Source organism: Coenobita brevimanus, chromosome 26 (assembly GCF_032717465.1).
Source record: "Coenobita brevimanus isolate Jiangsu-jjx chromosome 26, ASM3271746v2, whole genome shotgun sequence".
In the NCBI taxonomy this organism is placed as follows: Eukaryota; Metazoa; Arthropoda; class Malacostraca; order Decapoda; family Coenobitidae; genus Coenobita; species Coenobita brevimanus.
Genome location: NC_136979.1, coordinates 2,670,001 through 2,682,500, shown reverse-complemented (window position 1 = coordinate 2,682,500; position 12,500 = coordinate 2,670,001). Strand labels below are relative to the sequence as shown.

The 12,500-nt window shown below is 48.5% G+C and overlaps 1 protein-coding gene across 1 annotated transcript in view; it reads left to right on the top strand.

Moving 5' to 3' along the window:
* Positions 1 to 12,500, top strand: part of LOC145394130 (uncharacterized) — a 196,131-nt gene that overhangs the window by 150,436 nt on the left and 33,195 nt on the right. The window contains exon 2 of the mRNA XM_080268110.1: positions 6,422 to 7,918. Within this exon, the coding sequence (XP_080124236.1) occupies positions 6,422 to 7,918 (1,497 nt within the window). The remainder of the gene's footprint in view (positions 1 to 6,421; positions 7,919 to 12,500) is intronic.

Genomic DNA, 12,500 nt, shown 5'->3' with positions numbered 1-12,500 from the left:
GGAAAGACTGAAGGAAGAAAATAGATCAATAAATATAGGAAAGAGGAAGGAAGTAAAGGAAGAAAGAAAGAAGGAAGGAAGAAAAGACAGAATGAAAGAAGGACGGAAGGAAAGGTAGAAAGGAAGAAGGACGGAAGTAAGGAGAGAAAGAATGAAGGACAGAAGTAAAGACAAAGTAGGAAGGACGAAAGTAAAGGAAGGAAAGAAAGAAAGACAGAAGTAAGGGGGAGAAAGAATGAAGGAAGCTAAGGAAGGAGGAAGGAAGGACGTAAAGACGGAAAGAAAGAAAGAAGGGCAGAAAGAATGAAGGAAGTTAAGGAAGGAAGGAGGGAGGAGGAAGGAAAGCCTCTCTCCTTCCTATATGAAGAGTATGGAGCCCACCGGAGCGTCGGGTTCTACGGGATGCCACTCCTTCTACCTGTTTTCCTGCCGGTCCAGGTGTGTCGGTCTGTCCTCGCGATTGGGTGTGATATAGCTTTCATTCTGGCAGCTTTTTTGTGAGATAGATTACAATTTTCTTTTATCTTTTATCGCTGTTCTGCTTCTCGTTTTGTCTGTGCGAGTCTTTGTCTGTTTCATCATCATCATCATCATCTCTCTCTCACATCTATTTCGAAGTGCCAGCGACAGAGATAGAGATAGAAGTAGATAGACAGATAGATAGATAGATAGATAGATAGAGAGAGAGAGAGAGAGAGAGAGAGAGAGAGAGAGGCAGAAATAGATACATAGAGAGAGAGAGGACGGGAGAAATAATTACTACAAGAAACTGAGAGGCCGCAAAGGTAACCAGAGAGCAGGAAGGAAGGAAGGAAGGAGGGAAGGAAGGAAGAAAGGAAGGGAGGAAGGAAGGAAGGAAGGAAAGAAGGAAGGAGGGAAGGAAGGAAGGGAGGAAGGAAGGAAGAAAGGAAGGGAGGAAGGAAGGAAGGAGGGAAGAATGAATGCAGGGAGGGAGGGAGGGAGGGATTAAAGGTAAGAAGGAAACGAGTAAGGAAGAAAGGAAGGGAGGAAGGAAGGAAGAAAGAAAGGGAGGGAGGGAGACTGGAAGGAGGGATAGTAAGGTAAGAAGGAGGAAAGAAGAATGAATAAATAAATGATGAAAGAAAGAAAGAGAGAGAGAGAGAGAGAGAGAGAGAGAGAAAGAAAGAGAGGAAGGAAGGAGGAATCACGGTCAAGAAGGAAGGAAGGAGGAAAGAAATAATGAAGGAAGGAAGAAGGAAGGGAAGAGAGAAATAAGGAAGGAAAGAAGGAAGGAAGGAATTAAGGAAGGAAGGAAGGGATGATGGATGGAGGGATCTAGGTAGAAATGAAGGTAAAGAGGAAGGAAGGAAAGGAAAGGTGTAAGGAAGGAAGCAAGGAAAGGAAGGGAAGGATGTAAGGAAGGAAGGAAGGCAGCAGGGAAGGGAAGAGGGTAAGGAAGGCACCAGTGGAAGGAAGGAAGGACAGAAGGAAGGAAGGAAGGACAAAAGGAAGGAAGGAAGGAAAAATGACTAGGAAAAAAACAGTAATTGAAGAGAAGAAAGTAGAGGCAAAAGGAAGAGAGAAGAGAAAATGAAAAGGAAGAGGAGCAAAAGGAAGAGGAAGGAGAAGAGGAAGGAGGAGAGGAAGGGAGAGAGGAAGGGGAAGAAGAGAGGAAGGTATGGGAAGGGGGGAGAGGGAAAAATAAAGAGAGGAAGAGAGGGGAAGAGAACTTGAAAGAGAAAAGAGGGAGGGGAGAAGATTGAGAGGAGGAGGGAGAGAAGTGAGAAGCGATAGAAGCGAGGGAGAGGAAGAAGGTGAAAGAAAAAGGAAAAAGAAATAGAGAGAGAGAGAGAGAGAGAGAGAGAGAGAGAGAGAGAGAGAGAGAGAGAGAAGAGAAAGAAAAGAGAAATAGGAAGGGGGAGGGAAAGGGGGAGGGGGAAAGGGGAGGGGGAGGGGGAAGGAGGGGAGGGGAGGGGAGGGGTGTAAGCTGACCCCTGGCTTTCTCTTAGGTATTCTGGTCGCGAGGGTCGAGGTTGGGGGGAGGAGAGGGGAGGGGAGGGGAGAGGAGGGGAAGGGAAGAGAAAGGAGGGAGAAAGGAGAAAAGGGAGAGGGAGGGGTGGGGAGGGGAGGGGAGGGGTGGGGAGGGGAGGGGAAGAGAAAGGAGGGAGAGAGGAGAAAAGGGAGAGGGGGGGAAGAAAGGAAGTGGATGGGAAGGGTATGGAAGGGATGGGGAGGGGAGGAGAGGGGAGGGGAGGGGAGGGGAAGAGAAAGGAGGGAGAGAGGAGAAAAAAGAGAGAGGGGAGAAAGGAAGTAGATTGGGAAGGGTGGGACGTGGAGGGAAGGGGAGAGGAGGGAAGAAAATGGAAGGGGGAAGGAAAAGAAGAGGCAGGAAGGGAGGGGGAAAACAGGGGAGAAAGTAGGGGAGAAACATGAGGGAGAGTAAGGGGAAGGAAGGGAGGAGGAAGAAGAGGAGGGGAAGAAGGAGGGGGTGATGTAGAGAGGAAGGGAGGGAAAAGAGGGGAGAAGAAGAAGAGGGGAGGGGTGAGGAAAGGGAGGGAGAGAGAGAGAAGGGTGGAGTAGAGGAGGGACGAGAGGAAGGAGAGAGAAAGAGGAGGGAAGAAAAGATAGAGATAAGAGGATAAGGGAGGAGGAGGAGGAGGAGGAGATAGAGAGATAGAAGAAGAAGTGATAGAAAACGAGGGAGAGAATCATAGGAAGGAAATTCAGAGAGAGAGAGAGAGAGAGAGAGAGAGAGAGAGAGAGAAAGAGAGAGAGAGAGACAGACAGACAGACAGACAGAGAGGAAAGGTGGAGGCGGAGGAGGGGAAGAATGAGAAGGAAGAATGAAAGAGGAGAGGAAGAAGAAGAGAAGTGAAGTGGAGGAAAGGAGGAAAAAGAGATATACATGGAAGAGAAGAGGAAGAGGAAGAGAAGCAGAGGGAGAAGGGAAGTGGGAGAAAGGGGAAGGGTAGAAGAGGAAGAAGGAAGGAATGGAGGGAGAAGAACGGAAAAGGAAGGAGAAGGAATGAAAGGAAGAAGAAGGGAAGACTAGACTGTGAAGAAGGGAGGAGGAAGAGGAGGAGGAGAAGGAAGGGAAGAAGGAAAGAACAGAAATACTAAGGAAGGAAGGAGGGAAGAGGAAGAGGGGAAAGGGAAGGAAGAGAAATGGAGGAAAAGGAAGGACGAAAGGAAGGAAGGAAGGAAGGAAGGAAGGAGGGAGGAGAAGGAAGAAAAATGGCAGAAAAGGAAGGAAGGAAGGAAGGACGGAATGGAAAGGAAGGAGGAAAGGAGGAAAGGAGAGAGGGGGGTCAGCCGCAGAACACAAATAAGGAAGGAGTAGATAGATAGATAGACAGATAGATAGATAGATAGATAGATGCATTCATACATACATACATACATACCGGTAGATAAATAAATAAATGGCTAAGCATAATTCGTGGATACGGAGAGAGAGAGAGAGAGAGAGAGAGAGAGAGTACCCAAGACATAGAAACAGGTAGGACTGAGAGAGAAAGGTAGGATAAGGCAGAGGGGGGGGCCTGGGGGACGGAGAGGGGGGGGAGGAATTAGGAAGGGGAGACAAGGGGTAGGGTGAGGCAGGGAAAGGTGAGGCAGGAAGGGGTGAGGCAGGTAGAGATTGGCTAGGGAGGGAGGGGTGAGGCGAGGCAGGCAGGGTGAGACAGGCAGGAGTGAGGCAAGGAGGGTGAGGCAGGGAGGGTGAGGCAGGCAGGGGTGAGGCAGGTACCAGACTCACCTGCCTCCTGTTTAAGTCAGGGATTCCAGAAGGTGTGCTAATGAGGGTACAGGGCCCATACCTGGAGGTGGTGGTACATGTGGTGGTTGTGGTAGGAGCTGTGGTAGGATAGCTGTGGTAGTAGATGTAGAGTGATAACTGTGACGGTTGTGGTAGTAACTGTGGCGGTAGATGTGTTGTGGTAGGTGTGGTAGTAGCTGTGGTAGATGTGGCGTGGTAGCTGTGGTGGTAGATGTGGTAGATGTGGTGTGGTAGCTGTGGTGGTAGATGTGGTGTGGTAGCTGTGGTGGTAGATGTGGTGTGGTAGCTGTGGTGGTAGATGTGGTGTGGTAGCTGTGGTGGTAGATGTGGTAGTTATGGTGGTTGTGGTAGTAGCTGTGGTAGTTGTGGTGGTTGTGGTTATAGTCGTGGTAGTTGTGGTAGTAGCTGTAGTAGTAGATACGATGGACGTGGTTGTTTTGACGTTGGTAGTTGTGATGGTTATGGCGGTAGTTGTGGTGGTGGTTGTGGTAGCTGTGGTAGTTGTGGTAATAGTTGTGATAATTGTGGTAGTTGTGGTGTGGTGGTATTAGGTATGAGTGGTCTGCAAATAGCTGCGGGAGGTGTGGTGACAGTCGAGTCTGTGGTAGTGGCAAAATTGATGACTGTGGTAGTTGTGGTAGTTGTGGTAAGGGACTATGATCTGTACTTATAGTGGTAGTTTAAATGTTGTGGTAGGTAATACATACAATAATCACTATAGGCAAAATATATATGGTATGGTTTCTTAGTAGTAGTGGTGGTAGTGTAGGTAGGAATGGTACTTTTAAGAATGGTAGCAGTACGAATATGGTAATGGTAGGGTTGGTAGTGATGACAGGAATGGTAGCAGGTAAAGAATGGTGATGGGAATGGTAGTAATGGCAAAAAATGGTGGTAGGTGAGATTGTGTTTATGGTTGCTGTGATGGTGGTGATCTTGTGGCTTTTGGTGAGAGTTGTAGGATTGGTGTGGTAGGTGCGATGGTGGTAGGGAATGGTAGTGGCGGTGTGGTGGTGGTAGGGAATGGTAGTGGCGGTGTGGTGGTGGTAGGGAATGGTAGTGGCGGTATGGTGGTGATAAAGGATGGTGGCAGCAGATGTGAAGGGGGTTGAGGATGGTGGTAGTGTAAATGTGATGGTGATGGTGGTGGTGGTGGTGGTAGTTGTGGTGGTGGTAGGGGGTGTTGGGAGTATATGTAATGCTAGAAAGTAGTGGTAGTAGCAGGTGCCACGGTGGAAGATGTGGTGGAGGTTTTGTGGTGGTAGTTGTGGTGGTAGCAGATGTGTGGTGATGATAGGTGTGGTGTTAGTGGTGGATATGGTGGTGCTAGACGGTGATAGATGTAGTGGTGATAGTGTGGAGAGTGTGGTGAGGATCGTAGTTGTAGTGATGGCTGTGGATGTGGTGATGTTCGTAGGGGTGTTATGGTGATGGGTGTGATAAAGGGAGGTATGGTGATGGTGGTAGTGATGATGACAGGTTGGTGTGTGTGTGTGTGTGTGTGTGTGTGTGTGTGTGTGTGTGTGTGTGTGTGTGTGTGTGTGTGTGCGTGCGTGCGTGCGTGCGTGCGTGCGTGCGTGCGTGCGTGCGTGCGTGTGTGTGTGTGTGTGTGTGTGTGTGTGTGTGTGTGTGTGTGTGTGTGTGTGTGTGTGTGTGTTGTGGCATTAGCAGGGCTCGTATTCTCGTCGGGTAAGGAGTCTCCCTAACACCTCATCCCTAGCGATTTATTTTTGGGTACGGCTGGGAAATATCCTTTTTTACGTTATTTATGCAGAGTATGGCGATATTGGAAGCCTTTACATAACAGAGAGTAGGACATTAAGGTGTACTGAGCAAAATAAATTGCTTAGGAAAAGGTGTTAGGAAGCTTTCATTATATCCTGGTACATGACGGCGTATTTTATAATGTACTCTTCCCACCTCCACACGATTTTATTTAAAAAAGGCAGGATTTTTGGTAGTGAGGGGGTTACTGAAAGATTTTTAGCCCTTGCAGCTTGAAAAATTTCCCCAAAGTAGATAACATCGTCGGACTGAAGGGATTAAGGTGTATTAGTTCATAGAGATATCAGGATAAGCAATTATTTTCACCACGGACAAGGAAATAAATCCGATTTTGTTATGGGTAATAGTGGAGAAAAATAATGAAGCGTTACCAAAGACTAATTTGACTCCAGTATATATATTTATGTGTGCTATGATGCTAACCCTTCCGCTGCTATGGATGCGGTTGGATTGTTTATTCAGCCCAACATCAGACGACTCTGTTCTGCTGAGAAAATCTTAGAAGTCAAAGAGATGGGATATCGTATGGTATTATGAAAGCGTTTGACTTTTACTTTTATGCATTCGTGAACCATACTATACAACCTCAGTATTTTTTCTGCATTTATGCTCTTTAGAAAGTCGGGTCAGGCTTTGTTAGGTTGCAACAATTGGCCACAGTTTTATGATCGTCACGACTAGGTTACATCTATTACGTAGGTTTTGTTGACATTTACAAAATTCATAGACTCAAGTTAAACAATAATGACACTGCTTCACTAAATGCATTTTTCCTCAATACTATATAGCTTAGTGCTCCAAAGTTTCCATCTAATATTCCTTTCACCCAAAATAATACAGCATTTTTCACAGTACAGTACTTCAGTGCCATCTAACCTCCTGTGTCTCTTCCCACAGGCGGAGCTGTCGCTGCAGGGTGATGACTTCACACGGCAGATTTGGCACATGTATGCCACCTTTGAGGAGTTCCTAGATCACCAGCAGACCTCTGGGGAGGCCAGTCCTGCGTCACACCCCGGCTCTGGAGCCAACTCGGGCACGGAGGCGCCGCCGCCGCCCGCGCCACCCGGGGGCCTGGGCGGCGCTTGCCAGCGGGATGTGGTGACCAGCCCGGCTGCTGCCCTCCCCTCCTCCCTCGCCACCCCTGCCACCTCCACCCGCTCCCACATGGCCGAAGTGGCAGTGCCGCAGGGCGCACTGTCTGCCGGCCGCGCCGGCACCGTGCGATCCCGCTCACCTCCTCTGGCACGTGATGACTTGGCCCTGGCTTCACCCCGTCGCCGCAGAAGACCCAGACGTTTGCGCCGCTCAGTAGACAACCCACTGCTGGACACCATCAGTGCCATTGGTGATGCTGACAGTGATGAAGCAGACTTGCTGCCACCGGCACCACCACCCTCTGCATCATCATGCTGGGGAGGGAGGCTGCACCCTGAGGCGGATGTTGTTGGGTATGCGGGGAGTAATAGTGTGGACAGTGGGTACAAAAGTGCCTGCCCAACTCCAGAGCTCCCAGACCCAGCCGCCTACATCGATCACCGCCTTGAGAAGCGTGGCTCTCTTGCCTCGCTTGCTTCCACTGGCTCCTCGTCTGGTAGTGGTGGTGCCTCCAAGCCACGCATTGCCATGGGCACCAGAGTCATGGCCCGAGTTCCACGCTCTCCCAGTGCAGGAGGCAGTGCTCCATCACCCGGCCTACCACGCAGGCCAGGCTCAGATGGATCATACTATGAACTCGACCAACTGGCAGGACTTCGAGGTGGCCTGTTAGGGTCTCCGCCCCCCCATGCTGCCCCTGCTGAGGTTAGGAATCCTGGCTTCTCTCGATACTCTCCACGTGGCTCACCTGCTCCTCAGAGGAATTCCTCTCCTGGCATGGCCCCAACCAGGGACACCCATGTGTCTCGTCGAGCTGCCTCCCCAGCCTCACCTGAACGCCGACCCCGCAGTGCCTCAACGGGGTCCCGCTGCTCACCTGGTACCCGTGGCCGCCGCCCCCCAGGAGCACTGCGGGCTGGATCCCCCCTCCTGGCCTCCACTGGATCACTGCCCCGAGCATCCTCCCCAGGTCGACGGTCCCGGGCCTTGTCTCCTGCCGCCCGTGAAGAGTCCCGGCCACCCACCTCCTGGTCCCGCCACTCCTCGCCAGGTGTGGCACCGCCTCTTCGCTCCCTCCGCCGCCCACCATCGCCCATCGTTGGAGGCCACCACGAAACCGAGCTGGCACTCCTGGAGCGGGGTATTGACGCCCTGCTGTACGGTGACCCCTTGGCTGCACCCCCACCTGCCCCGGATTACTATGACCTAGACTCTGAATTCCCCGCCTGCACCTGCCCCTCTGCCTTCACCCGCCCCACCCCTCCAGGTACTGTGACTGTGCTTTGGGTGCACCCCGTAATGCCTCACACCCTACCTCCCTACCTCCTCCCTCCACCTAACCTCACCATTCCCACCCTTTGTGTCTCCTGTGCACTCTGTTATATAACGCTTAAGGTACTCTATGTTGGTGTGTTTGTGTACATTTAGTCTACGTAATAACACTAATCTTACTGTCTCCTGTATTATGCTGTACTATTCTTCATTTCTGCATCGTGTTTCTAATACTTTACGAGGGCGATGATTTACTTTTCGAGCATCATCAGAAGTTCATCCTGTTTCTTAGACCTTTCATTTACTCTGGTATGACGATTAAACAAGAGATTATGCAGAAATTATGCTCTGACCAAAGTCACACTTGAGGGGACAAGAATAACATTTTTCTTGGTAAAAAATTATGGAGAAGGTGCTTGAAGAAAGAGACGTAGTTGGTGTTATAATGACCTTGATGAGAAATACGAGAACTATGCATGGAGGCAACAGGAGAACTGCAGGAAGGTGTGTTGCTCATGTTAACGTGTGCGTGTGAGATTTTGATATGGGATGAGTGAGATACTGGGCTAAGATGCTTAATGAATACTTCCTCTGTTCCTTACCTCATATTAACCTTTATAGCTACCATCGGCGTCTTTCTCATTCATCTCCCTCTCTCTCTCACTTCCCTCCCTCCGTCTTTCCCACGATGCCTTTCTTATAGCAGAGGCGTGGAGAGAGGGAGATGGGGAGAGGGAGGTGTGGGGAGAGGGATTTATGGGGGAGAGGAAATGTGGGAAGAGAGGTGTGGGGGAGGGAAGTCTAGGGAGAGGGAGATGTGGGAAAGAGGGAGATGTAGGGGAGAGGGAAGGAGGTGTTTTGGGTAAGCGAGATGCGGGAGAGAAGAGGGTGTGGGAGAGGGAGGTGTGGGGGAGGGGTAGGTGTGAGGGAGAGGTCGGTGTGGGGAAGAGGAAGGTGTGAGGGAGAGTGAGAGCGATGTGGGAGAGGAAGTGATGCGAGAGAGTGTGTGGGGAGAGGGAGGAGTGAGAGAGGGTGAGGTTTGGGGGAAGAGGAGGTGTGAGGGAGGAGGAAATATGAAAGAGAGGTGTGGGAAGAGGGAGATGAAGGGAAGAGGGTGATGTGGGAATGGAGGAAGTGTGGAGTAGAGGAAGGGGGAGACGGAATTTTGAGAGAGAGGGAGGTGGGAGGGAGAGGAGGTCTGGGGAGAGGGGAGTGTGGGGAGAGAGGAGTGGGGAGAAAGAATTTATGGTATATTAATATGAAAAAGATGTGTAAATTTGGGTGTGAGAGAGGAAGTGAGAGTGTGTGATGAAGGTGAGAGATAGGACTGGTTCAGAGAGAGAGAGAGAGAAAGAGAGAGAGAGAGAATGGTCTTTAATGTCTTCTCCTTGCTCCAGTCTCTTTCCTCTCTGTCTCTCTCTCTTTTCTCTGTTCTGTCAATTTCTGTCTTTTACGTTTCTATCCCTTCCTCCTGTTTCATCCTCTCTCTCTCTCTCTCTCTCTCTCTCTCTCTGCCTATCTTCCTCCTCTGTCTCCCATTCTCTTCTCCCTCCATTGTATTCTTTTCTTTCCTCCCATAGCCAGTCTACTCCAATTCCTTCTTTCGTCCCTCTCTCTCTCTCTCTCTCTCTCTCTCTCTCTCTCTCTCTCCCTCCCTCCCTTCCTTTCCCTCTTATTTCCTCTTCCCTTCACGCCTTATGATTTCTTTTTGTTTCCTAATGGAGAACACCAAGAGATTTGTAGATTTTGCCTCCTTTATTTTCATACCTTTTTTCTGTTTCCCCTCCTCTCCCTCTCTTCTTCTCTCTCTCCCTCCCCCTCCGTCCCTTTCTCACCCTCTCCTCTTCCCCCTTCCTCTCTCCCTCCCTCCCAGGTTTTCTCCCCCCCTCTCTCTTTCACCCCTCTCATTGTGGATTGGTACTTAAAGCCTCATTGAAATCTCCGTTGTGCATGCATATATATATATATATATATATATATATATATATATATATATATATATATATATATATATATATATATATATATATATACTGTATATATATATATATATATATATATATATATATATATATATATGTGTGTGTGTGTGTGTGTGTGTGTGTGTGTGTGTGTGTGTGTGAGAGAGAGAGAGAGAGAGAGAGAGAGAGAGAGAGAATGGGGGTAGGGGAAGGGATAGGGAATGGAGTGGGGGAAGATAGGCGTTTAGCAGGTGGATGAGGGATGAATACAGGACTGGATGTGGAGAAAGAGTGGAGTGGGTGGTTGGAAGAGGGGGAGGTTGTGGATGGGTGGGGTGGGGGAAGGAGGGAAGGGGAAAGGGAAGGGGGATAGGGGAGGGTAAGTGGAGAGTATGGGAGATGAGAAAAGGAATAAAGAGGTGGATGGGGAGGAAGGGAGAGGAGAGTGATTGGGGGAAGTTGAGTGAGTGAGGGAGGGAAGGGGGGGATGAAGGGAGATGGAGGGGTAGAGGGAAGAGAGGTGAGGGTAAGAGTAGAAGAGAATATGAATAGAGGGGGTGGATGGGAAGGAGAATGGGTGTGGGGAGGTTGGGTGGAAGGGTGGATGGGAGGGTGGGGGTGTGGGGGAGGGGGAGGGGGGTAGTGGGGGTGAAAACCAACATGGCGTCTGTGTAGTAAATCATATGTTGTATTTATTACCTTCCCTGGCTGGCCCGGCCTGGTATTCAGGGCAGCTCCTACCTCCCTCCCTCTCTCCCTTCCTCCCTTCCTCCCTCTCTCCCTTCCTCCCTCACTCCCTCATCTCCCTTCCTCCCTTCTCCCTTTCTCCCTCAGTTCCATTCCTCCCTCATCTCCCTTTCCTCTTCCAATCTCCAGCTTCTTTCTTCCCTTCCTTAGTCACTTCTTTATCGCCTTTCTTCCTTTCTTCTATTTCTTTCTTCAATCTCCATATCATTATCTTTCCCTCTTTCCTCCGTCTGCCATTCTCTCTCTCTCTCTCTCTCTCTCTCTCTATTTCTCAACATCCCTCTTCACTTACTCCTGCAGCTCCCCATTTGTCCTTCCTTCCCCCCCTTCCTCAGCCCCCTTTCTCCACTCTTCCTCCTCTTCTCACTCCCTTCATCACTCACCCTACGCATCTTCCTATCGTACTCTTTCAACCCTTTTCCCTTCCCGGTTCGTCATACCTTTGGAAGAAAAACTATTCCTTTGTTTGTTCTCTCTAACATTGAAGGTATTTTTTTTTTTAGTTTCCCTACAGGCTCTTTTCCCGGAAGGAGTGGTGGGCGGGGGAGAGCCTTTTTTTTTTTTTTTTTTTAACCTATTCTCATACAAAGAGATTAGATGTTTAGCATATCTAGACTCCTTTCACTCCAACCTGGCCTAAAACTGCCATCTCTTCACCATATGTGCTAAGCTGCTGTACTAGATTAATACTAGAATACGATGCTAGTCACGAAGAAGTGCTATGGGAAGAATGTAGGGCCATAGCATTGTCTTCTTCTGCCAATGAGCTACGTGAAATATAAAGGACGAAAATCTAGGCCAAGTTGGTGAAAAAGGCGTATAGTTTACCCTCAAAAGATATCCTCGTTTTCTATCCCAGTAGACTTGTTCTTATTACGCACAGTCAGCATCAAAATTCCTGTCTCTTCTCTCCTGCCACTCCCTCCACGAACTTCGAATATCAGTGTTGTTGGATCTGCAGCAAATTAAGCTTACGACATTAATCTGGGGCCAATAAAATAATAAATAAATACATAAATAGAATAGATAAATAATTAATACTGATCTTCACAGTGCATGGGGAGGAAAGCTGGATAGGGGACGGGACTTTTGAAGGCGACTGTACCTATGTCCAGTACAGTCGCCGTCAAAAATACTCTTGTTTGAGGCTCCGAAATAATGCAGGGAAATTCCACCTCTTCCAACCTGCCTAAAATATTACTAATGAGGTTAATGATGGCAATAATTAACTCTTTCCACTTTGAAATTCTCTTATAAGCTGAATAAGAGGGAGCAGACTATAAATATATATATATATATATATATATATATATATATATATATATATATATAGATATATATATAGATATATATATATATATATATATATATATATATATATATATATATATATAGAGAGAGAGAGAGAGAGAGAGAGAGAGAGAGAGAGAGAGAGAGAGAGAGAAAGATGTTGTCAGACTGAAGGGGAGAAGTGATATAAAAATAATTAAATATAAATGTTCTCAGGTCTTTGCGCTTCTCTTCTCTGTCTCATCTCTTGTGCTTCTCTCCTCTGTCTCATCTCTTGTGCTTCTCTCCTCTGTCTCATCTCTTGTGCTTCTCTCCTCTGTCTCATCTCTTGTGCTTCTCTCCTCTGTCTCATCTCTTGTGCTTCTCTCCTCTGTCTCATCTCTTGTGCTTCTCTTCTCTGTCTCATCTCTTGTGCTTCTCTCCTCTGTCTCATCTCTTGTGCTTCTCTTCTGTGTCTCATCTCATGCTTCTCTTCTCCATCTCTTTATATACATTAACTAAAGACAGCCTGCCCTATCTACCTGCCTCCCACCTTGCCTAATCCTCGTCTCCTGGTTCTTCCTCACCTTACTTCACACTACTTTGCCTTACCTATTTGCCTCCCATCC